The 26,547-nt window shown below is 47.3% G+C and overlaps 1 protein-coding gene across 1 annotated transcript in view; it reads right to left on the bottom strand.

Moving 5' to 3' along the window:
- The window catches only part of LOC138467288 (uncharacterized), a 5,113,521-nt gene that overhangs the window by 1,671,645 nt on the left and 3,415,329 nt on the right, over positions 1 to 26,547 (bottom strand). The window contains exon 17 of the mRNA XM_069607285.1: positions 19,926 to 19,982. Within this exon, the coding sequence (XP_069463386.1) occupies positions 19,926 to 19,982 (57 nt within the window). The remainder of the gene's footprint in view (positions 1 to 19,925; positions 19,983 to 26,547) is intronic.

Genomic DNA, 26,547 nt, shown 5'->3' with positions numbered 1-26,547 from the left:
TCTAGGGTACACATGGGTGATAATTGCTATCTTGGCAGACTGATGTCTGGGCTGAGGCCTCTTACAATAGAAATTCTCGGACACCAACCTGTGAAGTGGAGAAGTGACAATAAACATTCAATCAAACTGGGAAACCCCCATCCCCACCCTGGGCTGAAATGACAGTTGGTGGTAGCTGAGAAAAAAATGGACCAAGTGAAGGACAAAGGCCTGCCCCATTTGTTTCCAAAGACTATGCTATTAATAAAATGTTAAGACTTTATCTTTGCAAAAGGACTTTGCAAAATGCAACAAGTTAACAGTGTAAATGTAATTTTTTGGTTTTTAGTTTAAGACGTGGTAGCTTTCACTGCCATGTTGGGAACAGAAGTGGCAAAGAAGTGGACATTCTGAGGAAAGTGTACATGATGCCATTGTGAAATTCAGTACTGGTATGCCTAATAATAATCTATACACATGTATAGAGTTATACAATTTTAGGCCACATATTTCTCACTGAAAACGACGAAAAATTGTTAAATGGACGAAATAAGGTCCTACAACTGTGAGAATTGGACTGCCATGCTCTACATAAAATATGTAATCTGCCCATGTGATTTGTTAATTTGCCACAACTGTCAAAATGTGCCATTTATGTCAAAACTAGGTTGTGGCAACATTAACTGTGGGAGGTTCTGTACATAGTAAACCCACATCATAAAGCTGATGTCATGTCTCTAAGAGTCCAATCAGTTAACAAGAAGGCCGTAACAATCACCCCTGACCAATCCAGTTGTTTAGGGGCGTACTCAGCTAAGCCTGCCCTACCATATAATTCTGTGATGTCACCATGCTTTATATAAAGGGTGACTGACAGGACTCTAGACAGACTCTCTCCTGAATTTCCAGCGCCTGCGTTCCTCATCTTCTACATCCATCTTGCCAGATTCCACATTCCACTGCCAGGCCAAAAGTTAGCTGACCCATCCTAACAAGGCCTTGATCTAGAAATCCCACTAAAATCCCATTAACCAGGGGAAAAGCTGTGGTACCTTTAGCATCCTGTGACCAGACCGGCTTGGTGCCCACTAACTGCATCCAGCTGTACCTGTGCCATCCAGGGACCAGAATTGCCCAGCTGTTTGCTTTAAGGGGTGCCCGCCGTGCGGTGACCAGACCTGGTTGACTGTTCCAAAATGCCAAAACTCAAGCATGGACTGTGAGTATTTCCCCTCGCATAGAAACACATAGCCTACCCATTCTGACCCTTTTATCTTTATTCCACTATATCAGCCATCCTATCCATGCCTTGGTAATTTGTCCTACTGTCAGAATTCTTTGTGCACCTTGTCTGTGATTTCCTAGTGTTAGCGCCATTCTTACATTCACCCCATCTTGCACCTCCTTAGCGATATTTGGAATAATTGAAATTAATTCCCATATAGATCTGAACGTGGGGTGAAAGGGTTAAGTTGCAAATGAACCCGGGATCCTACCGTGTCTTTCTTTAACAATATAGGGGTCATTATGAAGTTGGAGGTAATGGAAAAACAATGCTGGTAAAGGATTACATGCACCGCATACTGCTCCGGGCTATTCCGACCCAAGAACCCGGTATTAGAGGCGCCACTAATAACGTTGCCGCTAATAGCGGTATGGGCGCAGGCACGCTGGCCTTCAGGCCGGCAATACCGGGATGCCACTAACAGGAGGACATTACAAGTCAGGCAGACATGCAAATGCCGGCATCATGAAGGCGCTAATACGGTATACCAGCATGCCGGCAATACCAGCATCGCGAACCACCCGTAAACTGCTATGTGCAGTGTTCCCAACTGCCACAGGTGCACACAATCAGCACAGATGGAGGCAATGGAGTCTGGGCCAGCACAAAAGGAGCACACCCACACACCACACCCCTTTCCACACCAAAATGATTCCACTAGTAGTAGCAATACTGGGGCTGGAAGACATGCTTGCATTGCTACACCAGCAACAACAACAATAACAGAAGGCACCACAGAGGAGACACTGGAGGAGAAGGAGGGTGAGACAGCCCCAGCATGCCCCACTGGTGCTGCCAGTGGTACCACGCAGGCAGCCCCCAATCCCTCACATCAGAGCCAGTCCATCTAACCTAACCCCTGAGCAGATCCACACACTGTACCGTCTGGACCGGGACACCATCACCACCATTGTGGACATGATACACAACAACATTGTCAGCCTCATTGAAATACGCACCGCCATCCCCCCTCTACTGAAGGTAGTGTCGGTGCTCCACTTCCTGGCCACAGGCACCTACCAGCACATAGTGGGGCACATGCATGGCATATCACAACCCTTATTTTCTCGCATGCTGAACCAAGTGCTGGATGCCCTCCTGAAGCACACAAGGGACTACATATCCCTATCACAGACTCCCCAGGAGATCTTTGATACAAAATTTGGCTTCCATGCACTGGCAGGCATGCCAAATTGTATTGGTGCCCTCGACTGCACCCACGTGGAGTTGGTGGTCTTGCATGCCATGGAGGTGGTGTACCGCAATCGCAAGCAATACCACTCCATCAATGTGCAGATGTTATGTGACGCCAGCAAGATCATCACACATTGTTGTGCCCGATTTCCCGGATCAATTCATGACTCAATGGTCCTGCGCAACTCCACGCTACCACGCTACATGGAGCGTCATGCAGGACGACGTGCCTGGCTGCTTGTTAAGTTGCATGACAGGCACATGGCAGTGAAATGGGGGGATAGATGCACACACCACCATGGTGTCATTGTTCTGGTGACAGCACAATGTGCACATCCCAAAATACTGTGCCCCAAAGCATCCCAACATGAACATGACAACCAATTCCCATAGCAATGAAGTACGCTGCACACCTATCGCAACATGCCAAACGTAAAACCACCCCACATCCCACAACATATGCACCACCCATCATCGTACCTCACCCTCCGTAACACAATCCAGCAACATGCTGTGAGTATACACTATGTAAATGTCTGCAGCAAATCACCACACAGGACAAGTATCCATGAGAGTGAACTGAACAAAACAACCAAGGAAATCCACTGCTTGTCACAGGGCCACCACCACAGAAGTGCAGCATGTCATCATGGGAATAATCAGCGCTGAATGGCAAATAATGCAGAGACTACTGCCAACGCTGCCAGTCAGGAAATCATATAGAACACTACACATCGCATATTTTACAGAAACACAGTTGTATGTGTCCACAATGCATGAGCAACATGAAGGCAGTGTACACCGTGTATCATCTTGAAGATGAAATCCACACATAAGTCCATGGCACAGAACACATTGAGGGCATGAAAAATGTGTGCATACAACCAGGGACATGTGCATGTGACCAACAAATATCTTCAAACATGTGTGACAAGTACAGCTGTCCATCATGAATCGACTAACATATACCTTTTTTTCCTCTCATGCAGGTGATAGTGGACGGCTATCCCTTGAAGCCATGGCTACTCACCCCTGTCCTGTCGGGTGGGGCACTCCTCTACAGGCATGAGAAGGTGGCCAAGATCATCATGCATGTGTCATGCTGCACAACATGTGTATCCGGTGGAACGTGCCCCTGCCCCCTGACATTGAACTGCAACCACCTGGTGATGATGAAGAAGATGAGGGCGCACATCATCGCGGTACAGATGCACAGGAGGGACGTGCTGTGCATCAGTCATTGATTGCACAATATTTCTAACACACATGGGTGCAGAGGGTGACATGAAGGGGGGGCAAAGGGCACTGGGTGGGAGTACATGTACACTATGCACTGTATATCAATAAATGACACATATGCAATAAGGAATGTCCACTCAAGTATTTTTTCTGCTACACAACGGGTGTATTTAACTGTTCAATAGTACAAAGTGCTAAAACCCTTCACCCTTCACCTCACACTCCCCTACCCCTTACCCCCACAACTCCCCCACAAACCCTCTCCCCCCTTTCTCTCCCCCCACAACTCCCCCATACACCCTCTCCCCCTTCCCCTCCCCTGCACTCCCTCTCCCCCTCTCCCTCCACCCACAACTCCCCCACACACCCTCTCCCCCCTCTCCCCACAACTCCCCCACACACCCTCTCCCCCTCCCCCACAACTTCCCCACACACCCTCTCCACCCTCCCGCACAACTCCCACACACATGGTGTCCAAGGAAATGCAAAGGGTGTCTGCGTCTATTGTCCTAATTTGGCCGCCACATCTACAGAGACGTCCACTTCCTGCACCTGGTGGTGGCATGTCAGATCTCTGCAAGGTGCGCGCTGACCTGCGAAAGGGGCTGGTTTGGGTGGAGCTGGATGAGGATGGGGTGGCCGCTTGCTCCAGTCTGGGGGCCGGACGCTCAGCCTCCAAGGAATCCGCTATGCGGAAGAGGACCTGCCTCAGAGCAGACACCTCCTCGCATATGCGCGTAATGCTGGCCTCAATGGCCTGCCTCAGGGACGCAGTGTTGTCACGCCCCTCCTGCCTTGCCTGGGCACTCTCTGACACAAACTGCATGACTAGGACAGTCAGCTCGTCCTGGCGCTGCACTGTGTGTTTGATCTGCTGCACCCCTGCCCGAACACCGGTCGAGGTGGATGGTCCATGTGTCACATCCCCAGATCCATGTGGCTCCTCTGTGGGGCTCATGCTCCCTTCAATTGTCTCCCTTCCAGACTGCTCCGGTGTGGTGTCATGGTAGGAGTACATAGGTGTGACCTGTGGTGATGATGTGGGAATGGAGAATGGGTGTGTCAGGTGATTCCGCGGAGTCGACCTCCACGGGGACACACACCTGGCCCTGGCTCTGCGCATCCTTGTCTGTCAGGGGTGCCGTAGCTTCCGCCTCCCCAACAGAGCTGTTTGCTGCTGAAAGGGCCCCATCGGCCACTGTCTCCTGTGCTGGGGACACAGGTGTTGTGGGGACTGTAGCAGTGGCCCTTCTGAGCCTGTCGTGGCCTGGCTGGCACTTTGGATGTCGAAGGCCCGTTGCCTTCTTCCCTGGCCCTCTTCTGGGGTGTTGTTGCCTGTGGGGCAGAGTCCTGGGCCTCGCTGTCAGGATCAGAGCCTGTGCGGAACCGAGAGAGGGACGGCATCAGTGATGGTTCAACATGCATCATGCATATATTGGTATTATTGCTGTTCAACACATTAGAGGGTATTAGGTATTGGAGTTTTGACAATCACGTTGCTTGCTATATGGGTGGAGCATGCAGGCATCCGTCAGGGTCACTCATGTTGGAGCTGGCGTATGCTGTGTGACATGAATTTCTGTTGTGGACTGCGTGCGGTGTGACATTTGCCGTTTTCATATATGTGTGGTGTGTGTCAGGTATGGCATTGCCATGCTGCATGCATGTGCATGTGTCTGTGCTGCGAACGGCATCTAGGCAGGGATGTGTCATATGAGTATGTAATGGGCCATCCATTCTTTGGACGGACAAATTGGTGGACTATCTTCATACTTTGCATTACAGTGTTTTCTTAGGACACTCACCTCCATCCGCCGATGAGGTGGCGCCACGTTCCATCTCGCGCACGCCTTCTATGGCCTCGATGCCAATAGTGCTGGTGCAGATTTCCTCCCACCGGCTTAGCTTGATGGGTGAGCTGGGCCCACCGCCAGTAGCCATGGCCTGGCTCCGGTTTGCAGACATGATGTTCCTGACTCTCAGGCGCAGGACGTCCCATCGCTTGCGAACATCCTTGATTGTGCGGGGGGTGTTCCCTACAGCACTGACTTTTTGGGCAACAAGTTACCAGATCTCTTTCTTCTTAATCTGTGCCTCTCTCTTGAGGCTGTTGGCAAAAACTACCTCTGCATTGTCTGCCAGTGTCTCTGCCAGCATAGTCAGCTCGTCCTCATTAAAGAGCTCTTTGCGCTGCCTGGATGCGCCTTTTTTTACAGCCTTGGGCATGATGCTGGTGCTGTAGGTAGATGTATGCAGTTGGAAATAGGCTCCAGGTCTTGTGTGGTGAGCATGGCAATGGATTGTGTTTTCAAGATAGCCGCCGAGCTCTTTCCCGTTCCTGTGCGATGATGCTACTTCCGGTTCCGCTTATTAGCGGGCACCGCTATTAGCGGTCACCGCTAATAGCGGTGCCCGCTAATGCCGCATCCATTGATGCCGGTCACGTTATTTGGAGGGGGATGGCAGCGGTAGTGCTGTCTGCGCTTTTCATGATGCCGGTAAGGGGCATTTTTGGGACTTTAGCGGCATGCCGGTACTGTCGTTACCGGCATGCCGCTAATCTCATACACGTGAACCCCTATTAGCCCACTATTAGCGGGCTCTTTACTACACGGACACAGTATTTGCTCCATGCCGGTAAGGACTGTTTCTTACCTCCAACCGCATAATGACCCCCATAGTCTTAATAATCCAGTTTAAGTAAAAACTGTCTTTCTTTGCCAGCCGATTTTCTGTCTTTCACGGCTTCATTTTGCCAAAATCAAACCTCCTTTGATCTTGCAAATCTCATGCAAATCTCCAGCTACAACCATCCTTTCACTCTTATATTGTCCCTGTGATATACATCTATTCCCCAGCCCAAAAACCACATTCCAAATCCGAGTATTTCACCCGTTTTTCATAAAAAACCTTTGTGACATTTAAAACTGCATCTGTGTAAAATGCAACTTTCCAACGTGTGATTCGGTTGCATCGTGTTCTTACTTTCAACTTGTTATTAAACTGTATGCCTTTTGTTGAGAACTTGCCTTGTGATTGCTAGTGTTCATCCATTCCTGCTATCGTGAGAAATCATATTTGCCTCATAGATTTAACCGCACATTAATTATTTATTTGTCAATTTCTGAGTGTCATTTTGTGCCATTGCAAAGGGCTTTTTGTCTCTTATTTTATGAGGGAAGGTTGGATTTTGATTCTGTTTGCTGCACAATATCCCTGACTCCCTGCTGCTTCTTTCTGTCCACTCCAAATTCGATTCCCAGGGATTTGGGAGAGCATAGCAGGGGGAAATCTTAACTCATGTGCTTTCTACCCAAAGAGAAAAAGTGCTCCTATTAATTTATTCTTTGTATATCTTCTTGTAGAAGGTTAACCAAGTGTATTGTTTCAGTTTCAATTGTAATTGCCACCCCATTGGTGATTGCTGCCCAAAATTAAAATTTTTATGATTTCCTTTGAATTTTTAAAATAAATAAATATTGCATTCACACCAACCGGCCTGGTTCCTGGTCAATTGTGGGCCGGAGTATTTGAAAAAGGGGTTGTGAGACGGTTGTGTGCCATCTCAAATTGAATTCGTAGACTCTGAAGAGAAAGCATTCCAATTGTGCGCTACATACTAGGCTAAGACCAAGGTGTGTTGTCCGATTGAAATCCTTAACAAACTTGGGGGCTCATAGCCAGGGTTTGGGTATTGGTTTCCAACAGTGGCAGTTTAACATAGAAAAACTAAACTGCAAGGTAGTGATACTTTGTGTAGTTGGAATACTGGGTTACATTGTAGAAGCGCCTCCCCAAAACAAACATCCTAAGTACAAGGCCTGTGTATAAAATGTAAACTAAATCAACTCCAAAATAGACAAAAAGCAATAGAATGCAGATTACCCATACATAAACAAATTAATAAAGAAACAAAATTTCCAAAATGACCACAGTAGAGATCAATATGGCCGGGGTGCACCTTCTGCACAAGTTATTTGTCAGAGGGGAATGGCCAGAGCAAGATGAAAAAGTCTGGCTAGAAGAAATGATACAACAGGTCACCGCCATAAACATGGACACGTGGCAGGACGGTGGCCTATTGCATCAAGCTTTGAACGAGTTATACGTGACTCCCAAAATTAAAGAGGAGCAGATTACAATTGTAAGAATCGCGGCCTACATGTATCTCCATATGGGAGTGATGCGGGAAAAGCATGAAGAAAATACAACTCTTGCGTAAAATCAATCTGAACTCTTAACTAAAATCCAGACTGAACTAAAATTAGCGGAACAAAACTTGCAAAAGAGCCAAGATTCTGAGGCACAATCTGGGAATTATATAAAAAAAATTCAAAGAGGACTTGGCTCTCCAACAGCAGAATAATGTAGACTAAGAGGCCCAATTAAATGCCTTAAGAATGGAGTCTCAAGAAAAGGTTGACTCTTTGGAAGAGATGAAACTGAAATGAAAACAAGTGAGACACAATAACGTCAGCGCAGAGCAAATAGTCACTTTACACGACCAGATAAACAAATTGGAAGAGGAGAGTAAGACATTACTAAATAGAGAGCTTCACCTCCAGACTGACTTTGATAAAGAATGCCAAAAACGAAATGCCATCAAGCAACAAAGGGATAACCTGGCGGAACAGAGAGGCACACTAAATCAGGAAAAAGATGCCCTATGTCAGGAAGTAAGCAATTTAAAAACAGATTTACAAGAAAGTGAGTTGGGCCTCCAAAAATGAAATGAACTCAAAACAGACTATGCAAAGTTACTGGAGCACGCCAGATGGGTAGAAGGTGCTCTGGAAGAGAACACTCAAACTAAAAATGCACAAACTCAGGAGGTGAGTCTCCTGCAACAAAAATTGGCTCAGTGTTTCCAAACTATACAGACAGCACAAAGAGATAATGAGGCCCTCAATGAGGAGAAAGATGGGCTCTGCAAGCAAGTGGCAGCTCAAGAGCGGTCATAGAGGCCAGTAAAGCTCTGATAGCCGAGCAAAAGGCTCAGATTTTTGCCTATTATCGAGAGATAGGGGCTGATAAGGAAAAACTAGCGAGGTTGGAGAAAGAGTATCCTAGATCTAATCCAGCTGGAGGAACCCCATACAGGTAGAGAGGGACAGGGCGACCCCTGATCATAGTATGGTAACCTCTGTACTAAGGGACACCAACCCATTTAACCCTTTGTGCATTACTAACTTCATGGCTACTGGTTCACATGAGCCAGAACCCATGAGGCCATCAGAATTAAATAGGCCTAGCACGATGGAGCTGACAGGTCAGCGCCCCACAGAAATTGATGGACGCGTGTCCCTGTATGGATACCAAAATATTAAGGCTGATGTCTCTGACAAGGAAGTCTCCTATGAGGGGAAAGTCAGGGAATTAGATCTGCAGATACACTACCTTCCAAGGGACCAGTTGGTTCAATTTGTAGAAAAACCTGATGAATGGGGCCCAAAAAGAGAGACCTCCACCCAATCAGGGCAGTGGGGGGATCCTACGCCAACCCTGGAAGCAGGGAGGAGTCAGAAGACTACTCTCCTGTGCGCCACAGGGGAGTAGAAACTAGGCCCCACCATTCTGCGAGCCCGTCCCAAGTGCAAAGAATCAGGGAGCGCCTAGAAGATTAGGAGGGGTCCTAAAACAGTAGCGCCTCTGAGTCTGAAGGCGAGTGGACTCGGGTGACAAGGCCAAAGAAGGCAAATAAACTAAAGAGAGTTATGGCGAAAGACCCCATTAGGCAGATTAAGGCCATTAGGAATTTGATAACCCCATACCAAAATAAACGCAAAATATTCTGTCTGGGAACATTTGGAACTCCGTGAGCAAATGATGGACACTTTTCACCTTAAAGACAACCAGAACTGCATAGAGCATGCTTAGTGGATGTTCTCTCCAGAGTACTCTGGACTGGAGGACCATAACCATTCAAGATGGTCCACCTACAGGGCGGCCATCTTGAAACACTTTTCCGCCCACAGAAACCCCCAAGAGGCTTGCAAAGCAGCCTACAATTTGCATTGCAGGGAAGATCAGGTCCCACGAGAATTTGTGCAGGAGCTAAAACACACCTTTGCACAAACCACTAGGAGGGTGTCACGGATAGCAGGGAGTTTATAACTACCTTCTTTCATGCACTCCCAAAGTATATCATAACCCAGCTGGTGAGGGATTTCCATAATAAAAGATCTCTGGACTGGGTAAAAGAGCAGGCTACCCACATTTATGAAGTCCTGCAGAAAATAAAAACCAGACCAAAAATCTCAAACCAGCCAACATCCCTGCTGCTGCTAAGGTGGCGGTGGTGAAGGTTGCCCCCATTTTGGAGCTAGAAATGGGGGAGCCTAAACATGCACCAATCCCAAATCAGCAAAATCAGAGACCCAGAAGGCCTTCAGGCCAATCACAAACAGGAGGCAACCCCACGAACGGGATCCCTAACTCTCCTGATTATATAAGACCCAGATACAAGGACAACCCGCCTATCTTGGGGTATGTATGGACTCTCCCAGTCCAAGGGGGGGGACCTAATCAGGTAAGTACTACCCCGCAAAACTTCCCTCCTAACTTCCCCCAGGAGGGCAGTAATCCCCCAAATGCTGGGTTAAGTTTCTTTCCCCGGTATCCACAAAACCCCAACCTGCAGGACAACCCTCCTTTCTTTTTCCCGCTTTCAGGAGCCCAGACTACCCAATCCGGGAGAGGGGAGGCCAAGGGTGGAGAGTTACCAAAATCCACAATATGCAGGGTACTCCAGGAGAAGGGATAGTTACCCTTCCCGTGAACCACCTAGATTTAAACAGAGACCCCCGTACCAGCCGGAACGAGTGTCCCAACTGGAGTGCCAGGTCCAGAACCTCACCCAGGATCTGGGTCGCATTTTGAGGGCTGAACAGAACCCTCAAATGAACATGGCGGATCAAAACCCCTCAAACCAAGGGTCTGGCACCCCAGAACAATCACGGGGAGAGAACCCCAACAACTCACCTGTTCCAGAGGAGGAGGCACAGGAGGGAGGGGGGTGTAAAGCCCTAGAGGAAGCTTCCTTCCTCACCCGTGAAAAGCCCCTGGACACCCCGGAACCAGAACAAAAATCTCTTGCCCCCGAAAATCTGCAACCCAGGGAACAGAGGGCGGGTAGGAGAAATAAAGCCAGTAAAAAGGCCCATTTTGTGGAGGAAGTTAGTGTCCTCCAATTTGAAGGGGAAGAATCCTCAGAGGATTCTCGGAAAAAAATATTCTCCTTCAGGGACGGGGGAACTCCTCCCAAAGAAAAATGGATCCCAAGAGATCTAAATGAAGACTGGATAGGCGTGGGGACTGATTCAGAGTCACCCATCCCTGAACCCCAGAATTGTCATCCTGAGAAAAAAATAGTAAATTGGTTGTAGTGACTGCCACCCGATAAGCGGGGCCAGCAGAGAGCTAAGGGAAACAGGGGATTCCAAAATCTCCACTATTTCAGGATTCCACATTTTCATTACAGATCCCCAGACTCTGGCACAGAAAATTGTCCAAAACTCCACCGTGTCAGAGCCTAAAATAAAGAAATTGACTACCCAGCTTGCCCAAAATACACATTACCTTTGTCCGCTTGAGGAGAAGGAGGGTAGATTGTATACCCCGGTCCAAGTGCAAGGGCAATATACATTTTCAGCACTGGTGGAGACTGGATCCCAAGCCACTCTTCTGTCAAAAAGGGCATTTGAGCACCTAAATTCAGGAAGGGGTGAGAGATACCAGTTCCCTCTCACCCCTCTTCCTGGACAACTCCAGAACTTCGATGGGAATGAAATTCCTGTCGAGTGGAGAGCGGATTCGGATATAAATTGGGCGACACAAAGTGAAACACCTGGTCATAGTCGTGACTCCAGAGGGAACACCCTGTCTACTAGGGAATGACATCCTGTGCAGGTTGTCTCCCCCAATAGACTGTGTGAACAACATCCTCTGGACTCAGACTAACAGGCCAATAAAATTAAAACAGAGTATCAACCATGTTAGTTTAAATGGCACATGCCACATGGTTGTACAAAAACCTGATCATATTGAGTTTAATTTCCAGAACAATCAAATACCTGACGTGACAGTAATTGCTGTAGGACAACACACTGGTGATGGGAACTCCTCTCCATTCCTGAAAATCAACCTTCCTTCCAGTTTTAAGTGGCATTCCACACTGGAAGGAAATACTTTGAAATGTTAACTGATTCACAATCTGAAAATCCCAATTCTATAGCCAAAAGTGATGAGAAACCAGCTCAAAGTTTAGCTGATATTCAGAAAATTTGAGAACAGTTGTTCATCCCTATTCAGTTAAATGAGGGGAAGGAGTCTGTTCTAGCCCGCGTGAACAATGGATAGAGCTTCATCAGCAAAGCCATGTTCCGAAAGCTCCCAAAAGATCCAGCCATTCCTACATTTAAATTGACCGATAAGTGAGAAATGGGCCTGGAAACTCCCAAGTCCAAACGTCTCCTGCCTATCAGGTGTATGCTCAAAATTTCTATAGGAAACATAAGCATAGAACATAATTGTTGGGTGGTGCGAGATGTCCCTGCTGCATTCTATTTAGGCAGTGACATTCTCAATTGATTTGCCATTAATTTGGACCTGATCAATTACAAAGCCTGGTCCCGACTAGGGGGCAATCCCATGGACTTTGATGATTCAGAAAAAGCATTTCGGTCATCCCAATTGCTGATGTATGCAGTTGAAGTTCAAATTGGAGAGGAGGTCACCATCCCAGGACGGACCCGACAATTCCCACATGGATTAAAAATTAAAAGAGTACAGAAACTGCTAAATCCTGACGCATTTGTGCACATCAATGCACATCTCCAACAGCAGGGGTTGGGGTTAAACCCAACACCATTCGTCAATGTAGAACGCAACACCATTCCAATAGTGGTGGATAACAGCGACCGCAGAAGTATCATTCTGGGTGCAGGCACCATCATTGGAATGGCGGTTGATGACCCACATTTTTCCATGGATCTAGGAAATGAACTGATAGGACCAATCCCAAATGACTGTTTTGACAATGACAGTGACAATGACTTACCACCAGACAGGATCTTCACCCGGAAAGGGGGGAATTTCCTGGTGTACTCTTCCTGCCCTTACTGTGAAGAAGAGGTGGACTGTGACATCAGACAGGATGAGGTGATGTTCCAGGTCCACAATGACTGCCTCTCCTACCTAAAACCGTCTGTCCAGGTCAATACTCTAACCAGAGACCTCTCCACCCAGCTAGAGGAGGCCGCTGAGATAGCAAAACCGTAAGTGTTTCCAGGCTTCAGGCAAAAGGTTGAAGAGATAGTCAACCTAGCTGATGCCTGTGAGACTCCGGAGCAAAAGCAAAAGTTGAAACAGGTGTTCTTAGATTTTCAAGATCTCTTTGCTGTGGACTCGTATGACTGTGGTCGCACCGAGATCCATACTACAACAATTCTCACAGACCCTGGAAGGACAGTGTTTGTGAAGCAAAATCTCTTGCGTCTCGCATCAATGGAGTCCCTGATGGAAATAATCAAAAACCTTGAGTCCCATGGGATAATTTGTCCAGTCCACAGCACCTTTAATAATCCGGTGCTGGGGATGTTAAAACCAAACAGCCAGTGGAGACTCTGTGCTGACCTTAGGGAGCTAAATAAGCGTGTCCACGTGTCCTGATGGCCTCTTTCCTACATTGACCAAGGACTGGCCCAGATCCAGGGGTCAAAGGTATACACTGCCATTGACCTGACCAATGGGTACTGGACCATGCCTGTCAGTAAGGAGGACCACTACAAGCTGGCCTTTACCTTCGGGGGGCAGCAGTACACGTGGACCCGGACTCCTTTTTGGATACATAAACTTCGGCAACAAATTCAACATCTTCCTACATAAGGTCATGCCCGACTTGGGTGAAAGGGGTAACCTGGCCTATGTGGATGATGTCCTGATAAAAAGCTCAACTGTGGAGGAACACATAGCGGAAATCTGTTATGTTCTGACCCAGTTGAGAGTTGCCGGAGCAAAACTGTCCTTCCAAAAGGCGGTGCAGGGCCCGTGTCAAATTCTTGGTACATGAAATAACTCCTGAAGGTCTCTGTCTCGAGGAGAAGAAAGTGGAAGCACTCCTAAAACTGAAAGACCCCACAACTCTGCGTGAGCTAAGAAGCCTCCTTGGACTGACTAATTACAGTAGGAAGTTCATTGAGGATTGCGCAGAGGTCACAAGACACCTGATCCATCTGTTGAAGGGGCGGTCAAGTGGAAGTGGGGTCCAGAACAAGCCAAGGCAGTAAAACAGCTCAAAAGAAGCCTCTCACAAGCGCCTTGTCTAGCTTAAACTGGTAAAAACAAGGAGTTCTTCTTAGAGACAGGGTCCTCGAATACATGTTTGACATTAGTATTATATCAAAAGCATGACAAGGTCAATAAAGTCATCTCCTATGCAAGTAAGACTTTATCCTCTGTGGTGGAAAAATTCAACGATTGTGAGAAGGCACTCCTGGCAATGATGTGGGCATTGAAAAATTATCGCCTGTTCATCCAGGGGGAATACATCATAGTGGAGATTCCACACCAGCCTTTGCAATACCTCCAAAGTGACAGAATCCGGGCCAGAAATGTGAGTAATTCCAGAATTACTTCCTGGATTCTGTCAATGCAAGGCTTTCCTGTGGAGGTCAGATATGGGCAAAACAAAAAGAGTCCCCTCGCGCAAGGTCTGGCTGGTTTGCATGATTGTGCCAGAGAAAACTGTCTCGAGGATGAAAGTCTTAAAACCCAGGACAACATGGAGGCGTACCTGAATTCCCTGCACAAAGTCTATGAAGAAGACAAGTGCGAGGGAATGCCTACAGTTTATGTGGATGGGCACTCCTACCATGTTGACAACAATGGGGAAAAGGAACTGGTGGCTGACGTTGGGAATGCCTGGATGAATGATGCCCCGCAACCCTCCGCTGGGTACAAAATCAGTCTCCGCAGTAATCAGGTGGCAGAGTTGATGGCAGTTCACCAGGCCATCCTCACTGCCGTCCAACACCAACTCCACAAACTGGTCATAATCACTGATTCATATTATGTCCGGAACGAGTTCGTGGAGCCCCTGGTTAATTGGAAAACCAGAGCCATGCTATGTGCTAATAACAAACCGCTTAAACATGGCAAGCTAATCCAAAATATTGACCTCTTTGAGATTGAGTCCCTGTTGGGGGAAATCCAGATCACTGCCATCACTAGGTCCCAGACAAATGCTCACAATGAACTCTCACCTGCACAGTGGAGTAAGGAGACCCCAGATGCTGATTTAATCACAGCACAAAAAGGGGATCCGATTATTGGGAAGTTTTATCAACACATTGAGGACCCGGATAACTTTCCTCTGACGGATACCGATTACATTGGGAAATAGGACCTCAGGGTGTTGATGAAGTGTCCAAAAATGTTCCGAATCCAAGACTGTTTGTTGGTAAGCAGATCCATCTCTGGCTGTGAGAAGTGGGTGGTACCTACCTCATTCCAAAGCCTGATGCTTAGTCACGCCCATGATGTGGCCACAGCGGTCATCGGGGGTTTCACACTACTTTAGAAAATCTTACGAGAGGTTGCATACTGGCCACACATGGGGCAGAACCTCGACCAGTACTTGAAGGGGTGTCTTGTGTGTGCACAATTTCAGCCAACATCACTCACACACTGAGCTCCCCTCCAGAAGAGGGGAGTGACACTGCCTTGGTCAGATTTACAAGTAGATTTCATGAGGCCCATGATTCACTCCTCTAAGGGGGACAAGTACACAAAAACAGTAACATGCTTGCTTACCAAATGGGTGGAATGTCTCCCAGCCCCAAACTGCAAGGCAGAAACAGCAGCTGCCCTGATGATCAACCACATCTTCTCGCATTTTGGTCTACCCCAAATGATTAAGTCAGACTGAGGTAGTCACTTCACCAGTGAAGTGATGACAAAGATGTAGGAGATACTTGGGGTAAAAAGGAAACTTCACATTGCATACCACCAGTCCTCTAGTGGGGGAGTTAAGAGGTACAATAAAACCATTGTGAGCTTTCTAAAAAAGTTTGTGGCACATTCTGGGCCAAGTTGGGACATCCGATTACCGCTTGTCCTGATGACAATCAGATCTACACCTTCTTCTACAACTAAGATGTTTCCATTTGAGCTAATGACTGGACAAAGGATGGTGCTACCTCAGCATCTGCTCTACAGAACACAAGAGCAGACACTGATAAACGCCTCCACAACTCATGAGTATGTTGAGAATCTAAGAAAACACCTTCAATATGCTTTTGCGTACGCTCAGCAGAATCTTGAAAGATCTGCAGAGCGGATGAAGACTCAATACGACTTAAAAACAACCAAAAAGGAATACCAAGTAGGAGACAGGGTCTACTTGTACAATTTCCAAAGGAACCAGACCAAAGAGCAGAAATGTTTACCAAGCTGGCGTGTTCCTTTTGAAATTGTAGATAAAATTTAATCTGTCACCTATAGAATCCGCATCCCCAAAGGAGAACTGACAGAAGAGAAATGGGTCCATATTAATCAGCTAAAGAGTTGTCACCCTAGGCACAATTTGCAGCAAATTGAGGAGCCCAAAGAAAACCAAATAGAGGAGACATCTGGAGAATAAGAACAAGAAAAAGAAGAACCAGAAGGTAACAGATAGGTTTATAAGTATAATTATTTAACAGGGAGTATTTTTCTTCATTGTCAGGACGAAAGGGATTCCCAAAACTTCTACCCAAATCCATAGTTATCTGTGTCTTGTGAGTGAACATTTGTCTTGTTGTCTGAATACTGTCATTATTACAATGCATGTGTGTCCCACTGCTGTCAACCTTCCTGGAGGGCAGTCAGTGGGAAAATGTAGTAACCGGTTCTTATCTATTTCAATTGATTCATACTGGTTGCGCCCTTCATAGACCAAGGAGGACCTCCCCGGGGACCTGGAAAGGAGAGATGTAAGAAAAAGCTGTGGGTGTCGCTCCATAATCCAACGAGAGACAACGCCAGGATAGCGGCATACCGCTCCTTGATGTAAGAAGGGCTCCTACCTGATGAACCCCACTTTGCCCTACTCTCCCTCGACAAGGAATCTCAGAAGAGTCGGGGGGGGATTAGTGGGCTACATTGACCCACTCAGCAGAATTCTCATTCATAACCAAGCTGCGCTTTTGCAGTCAACAGCAAAATGGCTGCACTGGCTTCTTGGCGCACCATTGCATCAAAACTGGGTTTTGCAGTGACAAAAGGATGGTTGCACCATCTTACAAAACCCCTATTGGGCGAGTTTAAACAGGGGGCACACCAAGAAAGGTGCCAGTGTGTTCTTGGGTGCACCCAAAAGAAGCAAATCAAAGCAGCGCTGCTCTGCTGCTTGCAAAAAGTATCCCATTTGAAAGGGAATATTTTACACTGAAAAGGATGCTGCCCTGACGCTATTTTCAACTTTTCCACATAACATTGTTTTGATCAAAAATACCCTGTCATGCCATCCATATCCACATTGTGCTTCAGCAAAAGAAAGCATGATCCCTGAATGACAGGCTGTGCCAGACAAATCTGAAAAAAAATCAAAATAAATGTCATTTTCAGCCGTAGAAAACGCTTGACATTTGAGTAACAAAATGTCAAAAAGATCAATGCCTCAAAGAAACCCCAGCTCTAAAGATCCATCAGGTGAAGTCGGCATTGGCTCCATGGTGGAAGGGTCCTCTACAGGTCCTGCTGGTTTCTAATTTAGCTGTTAAGTTGGATGGGCAGCAGACATGGTTCCATGTGACCCATTGTAAACAAACTGCACCCGCTGCGAATTGAGAGTTAAAATGTCTTTTTTATGCATTCTTTCTATCCTGTTCTCTCTCTAGGTTACTAATGTCTCATGCCTAGTCCTCTGAATGAATACTGGCGAGTATTGCTAGGTTGGGAGCCTGAGGAGCTCAGAGCTGCAGAGAGAAAGAGACGCAGCCCACCCAGAAGTGGCATCCTAGCATCCATCATCCCAGATGCCGATGTCCTGTCGGTCGCAGTCTAGAGCAACTGAGGCAAAAGATCCAACCACAAAGAAGTCGGGAGTCATGGTTCTGCACTGATCGGAGATGCCACCTCATCCGACGAGCAATGCCTCAGAGAGCCAGGTATGAGGCAAAGTCTGAAGAACGAGAGGAGGGTGATGAAGCACCAAGATATCCTACAAGGGGGTGAAACCAGGGGTAATCCTTGAGTGGCTGAGAAGCAAACTAGCCCACGAGGGATTGAAAACCAAGGTACCGCACAAAGGGGTGAAACCAGGGATAATCTCCAAATGGCATAGAAGTCATCTAGCCCACAAGAGGCTGAAGAACGGGAGGAGGGTGATGAAGCACCAAGATATCCTACAAGGGGGCTACAGTAACGAGAACTCGAGACTGACTGGGAAGCCACATAGTCCATGAGGGGCTGTGTAACTGGAAATCCCACGAAGGGATGAGAAAAATAAGAACATAAGAAGGCTGAAGAGTCTGTAAGCCCATGCCGGGTTAACACACAAGATAACCATCCAAGCAGGGATGAAGAAGGGAAATGCCTGAGACATGACAAATTACCAGAGACCCAGAGCAGGGGCCAAAGACATTCCCAGTTACTTGAGGACAGGCAAAGACAGACTCACAAAGTCTGTTGTATCAGAAAAGGAGGACTCTTACAAAGTACTGAGGTAGATTTAAAACTTGAAATGCTTGAACTGATGAGAACATTTGGGCGTGGGCCCAGAGCAAACTCTACCAGAAAGAGAATAAGATTAAAGGACATTTTTGTTTGCGTTACATCAGCAGTACCATAGCCTGAGCGAAAACCAAGAACAGTTTTGGTGGGGGTCAGAAACCAGCCACCACTAGCCAGGTTACAGGGGTGGTAACAACTTTTCCTCAAATAAATGTATGTTGTTTTGTATTAATTGTAGGAAGAGATGTTAGATTAGATTAGGTTTCGATGGAAGACAGTATTTTTATCTAAGACATCCTGACAAGAACTAGTTATTTTCTTTGTAGCATAGGGAAAGCAACATCATAGCAGCAAGGACAATAGAGGTATTCTTTCCTTTAATAAAACGAACATTCTGAAATTGTCTTCTTGTTCGTCTCCTATGTCTGATTACCCCAACAATCACCTGGGAATTTGAAATGCAATGCTAATAAAATGTACGAATACTTAGATTGTACTTTAGAGCAATATGAAAGGCTGAAAGTTAATGACCCTGGTCCTACAAAAAAAAACTCCTGTCAAGATGGAAATAGGGCTAGTTACATACAGCTGCTATGATAGTTGTACTAAAAGCACAAGAGATGGGTCTATGGAGGTACACAGCCACCAGATGAATAGAAAATGAAATGAATAAATGTAGATTGAATCCAGGAGGGCAATGAAAATTGGGATTGGGGTTTTCTTAGCAGGTATGAGAAGAAACATTTGTTTGCTCCATTTATGACGTCACCCCCATAACTCCAGTCTAAGTGTTAATTATTTTTCCATAAATCCCAGTGGACTCTGGCTAGCGTGACCCTGTCCTTATTGGCTCCAGGTATTGCTGGTTGCCATCATCCAAACTTCGCATGTTCACTCAAAAGTGTTGAGAATGGACTTTTGGCCACCTCAGGGTATTGAAGCAAGGCCACAGACTCTGAGCCAGTGGATCATGCTGGTCTGACCTGTCCCCAACAAAGAACTGTACATCGGCACCAGATATTGACACAGTGCTGGAGGCCCTATGTCCTTTGCCTAAGGAGGGTGTGACCAAAAGTATGTGTGCGCCGCCATGTTTCACCCGGAAGTTGTCCACCATGTGAAACCATTTGAACATGAACATTGAGGGCGTACTAATCCCCTTATGCAAGCATTGCAATGTTTAGAAAAGTCGGGAATAGTGAGCCGGAAGGCCTGCTAAGTGCCTTTCGATGTCTTTGGGTGGAGAGTCTGTAATAGATCTAAGGAGCGATATTGGGAGATGGAGCATTTTAGTGGCTTGGTAATGGGTTACTTTTAGGATACTGTCCATTTGTTTTGCAAGCCAAATGTAAATGGCTCTTGCTAAACAATATACTCTTGACTGGTTGATTTATTGTTATGAAAGGTAGCGCAAATATCGTATGTGAAACGGCTTTCGCAATGGATGGACTTAAACGAAGAGCATTATTAATACAATCAAACAATTTATGAAAAGGGAAATTTTCTGTGTACTTACATCGCATTCCAGTTCTAGATACGTAAGCGTAAGCACGATTAGCCAATAAATTAGATTCTGTAGTTGAAAAAAAAACCAATTACATTATTTATTAATTATGCAACTGCAGCAAAAACATTCTAAACACTAATTATTTCAAGCAGTGTAGTTGCAGCATGCATCGTACAAACCAGTTACTCCATTTATTTTTTATTCCCTTCCTTTAAATCTCTACCACCAACCGACCCTGCTACTCGGCAACACATGCATGTGTATTTTCCTTCCAGTGCTATTGATTGTTCAATGCTTCATAAAACAAGAAATAAATGACTGTTAAATATGTCATTCCTTGGGGGGGCGTGAGAGCCTGATCAAGATGGCTGCGGGTGATCGAACTCTGTGTGTGACGAGGTATATTTCGCAAATATTTCCCATTTAATGGCATCAGTTGTGGGAACGAATGACCCCCAGAGCATATGCAAACGTGAGGAGAAGCAGTGGGTACAATTTGGGAGTTCCTGGCGTTCGTATGCCCCAGATCACCAAGCCGACGCTGGAGAGGCCGCTGATGCGAGAGCCGAAGTCGAGGGGCTTCCTGCGCACTATGGCTGGGAGCACAGAGAGTTGCAGGAAATGCGGGACGAACAGCGGGACAGGTGGAACACTGGCCGCTCTGCTTGGTCACTGCGAGTACCCGCTGAGACCTGCCACGCCAGTGAGAACACCAGGGGCTGACTACCCATGCAGGCTAACCAACGATGGAGGAAGACTGGAGGTGGGCTGGCAGGACCGCAGCCCCACTAGTGACAAGAGCGGGTGGGGCAGGCCCTGTCGGGGGTCCATGAGGAATGGAGAGGAGCATTGACCTTGTCATGGCTGCGCAGGGTGAAAAACAGTTGCGGCTGGCCGTAATGCGCAGCCCCTCTCCCTGCTACCTCTAAACATGTTGCAGTCCTGCTGGAGAATTATATGAGGCTGTCAGGGCCCCAGCACCTGCCCCGCCACAACACTGAGATTACACATGCCAGGAAGCAGACAGGATGACTTGAGGTGCCTCCACATATGCTCAATGTGCAAAAAGGGGCTGAGCAACACAGTGTGATCGGCATCAATGGCCCTGCACCCAGCTCTTTATTCTCTACAGCTCCAGCAGGAAGCACACTATATAGTGCTTTAATCATCAGCTCCCAGCTCCTCAATGACTTCCAGCGGCTGCCCTGAGTCCAAGGAGCTCCCACAAATCCTGTTGAACCTGACATAGCGCCTGGACAGTTTGGCTGTATTATAATGCCTGTATAACCTATCCACATTGATATTAAAACCCAAATGGGGCCATCATAATGGTGCATGTTCTTCTAAATGCTTGCAACGTTTGAAGGTATCAGGCACACTACGTTTGCACGGCCTTCTTTGAGGCATCACTAGCTGCCAGTCCGGGATGCTTGTACACTATTCTGGCAGCGTATCATTTATGCGGTGCGCACTCCCGGATTCATTGCTGCCTCCCTAGCCCCTGTGCAACGCATGACAGCTGAACACACTGGCGCAGGTAACTGACCCAAAAACAGAAGGCCATTTTCAATTGACTTCCTGGACTGACGCCACAGGGATCCTAAGATGCTGCACACACTAAGTACGGCCCCGGGGCAGACCAATCCATGATACTATTCATCTGACCACTAGGTTGGGCCCTAACCTGCCACATGCTCTGAGGGCAGGAGGGAATGCAACGAGCGACTGGGACTCTTGATTCTGATAGCGGCGAAGACAGCAACCCCATCAATACTCTGTTCCGCAGATCCACTAGATGTCCTCCAAAAATGGATATTCAAATGCAACTGCAGACAATTCTAGGGGAAATGAAACTTATTGGCCAGCGAACACAAGAGACTTACACCACGATCCAAGACATTGAAAAGGAGATTAAGGACACCAACACACGGATGAAGGCCTAGGACGAGATAATTGTCCACAATGAGCAGCATATTAGCACGCTTGAATATAACTATGATATAGCTAATACGAATCTGGACAGGCTCATCAGAGAAGTGCAACCACTGGGGGGCAAGCTGGATTGGGTAAGACAGACACACAAAAGAGCGAGTCGGGAAGGGATATGTGGAACGCACCACAGACAGGGTTAAAGAGGGCCACCCGCCCAATCACCAAAAGAAGCCGCCAACCACTTGGTCCTCATAAAAACAGCTCTGTACCCTCTTCCTACCCCTCCCCTCTCGACTTCACCACAAACTGCAGCCGGGCTGGGCATCCAAAGAAGTTCACAATGAGCTCTCACATAAACCACTAGCATAATGAAAAAATTGTTGTTTGAGAGGACCCTCGGGGCACCACCCATTGTGTGGCCCTATGTTTAGACCTAGGGCGTCTCCATCGTTGCAGGGAGATAGCCTTCCTCTATTTTTCCTTCTTTTTCTAGGTTCTTTTTGCTTTTTTTCTTTTCAACGGTGCGGGTGAGGGGGTACAATAAAACAAGCACGGGGCACATGCAATCTAACAGGGGAGACACTCCATCACAAGCCACATGCACACAGTAAAAAAGGGAACCAACGATCACTGAATACGACACAACATATCAGGCCTCAGATTGCGCACACTCAACATGACTTAGATGGCGGATGACACCATTCACATAGGGACCGTAAACATAAAGGGCCTCAACTCGCCACAGAAAAGATCCATGCTGGCTTGTGCGTTCCGACAGGCCAAATTGGACATACCTTTAGTGCAAGAAACCAAATTCAGACACAACGCACAGTATGCCCTGAAAGGGAAAAACTTAGGAGGAGTCCTGTGGGCAACAGGACCAGAAAAGAAGGGAGGGGTGGGTATCCTATATCGCTCCTCTATAGAGATTCAAATATTACAAACACACAGGGACCCGGGTGGACGGTTCCTCATTGTGCAATGCATCATTATATCCAGAACAGTGACCTTATGCTCCGCATACGCCCCAAACACCCAACAGCTAACTTTCTGCAGAGATCCCTTGGCATGATTAGACAGAGAGAGGACAGGCTCACTCATCTGTGGGGGTGACTTTAATCTTATCGTTAATGCAAACTTAGATTTACCCCTCCCACATCAAACTCATTTGCGCATAGACTATATCTTCCTGGAGGGAGACCTTGAATACTCAATTAGAAACACCGCAATAGAGGTGGTGGGATGGTCTGACCATGATAAAGTCACCGTAGACCTCGACTTGGGCTCGGGCAAACCAATAAACAAAAGGTGGACGTGCAACGACACGCTCTTTAAGGACAAACTCTTCAGAGAATCGTTAGTTGAGGAAATGCGCGACTTCTTTGAAAGGAACAACACTGGGGAAATCCCCCTCCCCACGGCATGGGAAGCCGCAAAAGCATCAATAAGGGGCCTGATAATAGCACAGGGAGCATCAGTGAAAAGAATAAGACTCCTCAGGGTAACCCAAATTAAGCGTACAATCGAAAGCAAAGAGAAGGCCCTGGTGGGGTTAGAAGGGGATATGCCCAAAGCTGGAGAAAAAATCAGAGGCCTCAGGCAGGAACTGAAAGATCTGGCAGGAAAAGCCGCTCACCCCCCTTAGATACGTAAAACAATGATACTTTGAGAAAGGAAACAAAGCGCATACTCTACTTGCGGCCAGACACGGAAAACAGTGAGCAGAAAGAGCCATCCCAAAAATAAACTCTGCATCAAAAACTGCCTTAGTAAATCCAACTGAGATCACAGCCCGCTTCGCCCAATACTACGAACAGCTCTATACGCCCGAGAGAAACACCTCTCCAGAATGCTCAGCGGAGTATATGGCTAGAGTCATGTTCCCCTCCGATACAATCCTCAGACCGCGAAAAATTAAATACTCACATAACAGCAAGAGAAAGACCACGCCATCTCCCACCTAAAAGCAGACTTGGCACCGGGATCAAGCGGGTTCACCCCAGCCTATTATAAGAGATTCAACCCCAATCCGGACTCTCCTCTTTAATGACATAATGGCCACTGGGCAAGCCCCAACCTCATTTACAGAGGCGAGGATCATTGCTGTACCAAAAGAAGGGAAAGACAGATTGGAATGGGGATCATATAGACCGATTTCTCTGCTAAATGTCAATGCAAAGATATATGCAAGCATCTTAGCCAGACGACTGAGTGAGGTCCTCCCCCAGCTAGTCCATAACGACCAGGTAGGATATGTCAAGGAAAGGCAGGGGGCGGACAATGTCCGTAAGATCCTAGACCTAATGGCCTTGATCGATGCACGAGACATAGAACCCACGCTGATCTCGGTCGATGCCGAAAAGGCCTTTAACCGAGTGGAATGGCGATTCATGACACACATTCTACATAAAGCGGGCCTGGGTTCTGAATGGGTAAGGGGTGCACAAGCTTTATACAAAAACACTCATCCCAGGGTCATAGTGAATGGGGTAGCATCACCACAATGTACACTGACCAGGGGGACCAGGCAGGGATGCCCCTTCTCACCTCTGGTCTTTATTGTTGGCATGGAACCTCTCGCCCCAAAACATCAGAAACAATGGCAGAATACAAGACTTCCTTAGGTACAGCAAAGAATATAAACTAGCCTTGTTTGCAGATGATGTTTTGGCCTACGTCTCACATCCCTCGCAATCAATTCCCGCTATTCTGACTGTGATGGAGGAATACAGGGTACATTCAGGGTCCCGTATAAATTGAACAAAAACAGTAGCCTTCCGCCTCACAGAACTAGAACCGCAACCAGACGCTACCCCAACCAACTGGGGCCTTAAAATTTCACACGGCAATATTCGCTATCTGGGGATCACAATAACTAAGCAACTGAAGGATTTATATCAGGCTAACCATCGACCACTCTGGGCTAAGATTTAACAGGACATAGAAAACTGGGGCAAGCTCAAACTCTCATGGGCAGGCAGGCTAACTGCTATAAAAATGAACATCCTACCACGACTCTTCTTCTTGTTCCAATCCTTCCCATCGCGCACCCAGACGCATTCTTAAACAAACCCAAGAGAACCTTGTTGACATTTCTGTGGGACGGGAAAAACCCAAGAATCGCGTATAAGATCTCCCAAAAGAGAGAGGAGGCCTGGTGTATCCGGACCTCCATGAGTATCACAGAGCGACACAGCTGCGAATCCTGGTAGATCACATCCGAGAATATAGGATAAGCAGTGGGCCCACTTGGCGAATGTGCTCTTCGCCCCCGTAACTATAGGAGAATAGCTCTGGGACCCCCCCAGTTCGATCCCCCGTAGAGCGTGAGAACACCCAGTCCTAGAAGCGATGTGGTCCATTTGGAACAGAAGGAACCCCAACATGATCAGAGTGACGATCTGGCCCTCCCCCCTCAGCTGCGTCTGGGCCCCCCCAATTAGAGACTCTATTGCAGAAACGCTCCGCTTCCAACACCAATACGAACAGGGCCTGGTCAGGGCTGGCCAAATGTGGAAAGACGGGACCTTCCTTACTAAGGAGGATCTTGAGAACGCACAGCAGGGCCTGAGCATTAGACCCCTCCCATACCTGCAGCTGAAAGGCATCCTTACGGACACGAAATGGAAAGGCCAGCTGCAACGCCGCCTTACCCCTTTTGAGAATATATTAAACACCCACCTCAGTACCAAAGGTCTCATAACCAGGGAATACAGAGCCCTCATAGATAGGGATCACCTACCACCACCAAGCACCAAAGCAAAATGGGAGGTTGCACTGGGATGGGTAGATAATCAAGAGGGATGGGAAGCAATCTGTAAAGCAGTGTGGAAATCCTCCATCGCCATGCAATATAAGATGCATAACTGCAGAATTCTAACACAGTGGCACCTAACTCCCCAACGCTTGGCCAAAATGTACGCGGGCATTACCCCCTATTGTTGGAGAGGTTGTGAGCAGATTTGCACATACTGGCCCCAGTGGTGGGACTTCCCCCACATACAATTGTATTGGAAAGAAATCCTGGGATGGATCCACCAGATAGAAGGCATTCATAGGAAGCCGACGCCTCTCCTGGTTCTCTTCAGGGTTGAACAGATAAAGGAACAATACCGGGTCCTCCCACATATGCCCAGAAATCTGCTACTAGCGGCCCACGTGTGCGTCACAATAAAGTGGAAAGCAAACACCCTCCCCACTAAAGCAGATTGGCTGCGCAAAGCAAAAGAGATTTATGAGATGGAAAGTCTCACAGCATTGCTCATGGAATCAAACACACATATAGACGCCCAATGGCTTCCCTTACTGGAATTCTTTAGAGAAGCATAAACCAAACCAGGACTCTCCCCTGACCTTATCGAGCTCCACAACGCACTGCCCACAGCCCACCAACGCAATGCAGTCAGAACCCGCAACCACGTCTGTCAGAGGCGACCTGTTGCCATAAGTCACACAGCTGATCCTATTTACTCTCTGCACTTCAACTGCAGACTTGGAAGATCTTCCCCACAGCTCACGCTTTGCTGCTAGATAATGCAAGTTCCTATCTCCACCAAGGAGACATACAACCAGGATAGATTGGACGCCAGGGGGAGGGTGGAGGGCACAAGGGGACATTGTTGTTGTCCTTTTTCTTTTGACTCAGTTTTTCTTACTTTCACTTCCTCTTTCCTCTTCTTTTGGAGGCATGGGGGTGCTT

The sequence above is a fragment of the Ambystoma mexicanum genome, chromosome 4q (assembly GCF_040938575.1).
Source record: "Ambystoma mexicanum isolate Mex_15411 chromosome 4q, UKY_AmexF1_1, whole genome shotgun sequence".
NCBI classification, from domain to species: domain Eukaryota; kingdom Metazoa; phylum Chordata; class Amphibia; order Caudata; family Ambystomatidae; genus Ambystoma; species Ambystoma mexicanum.
Note: the sequence above shows the minus strand (reverse complement) of the source record. Positions and strands in the feature narration are given on the sequence as shown.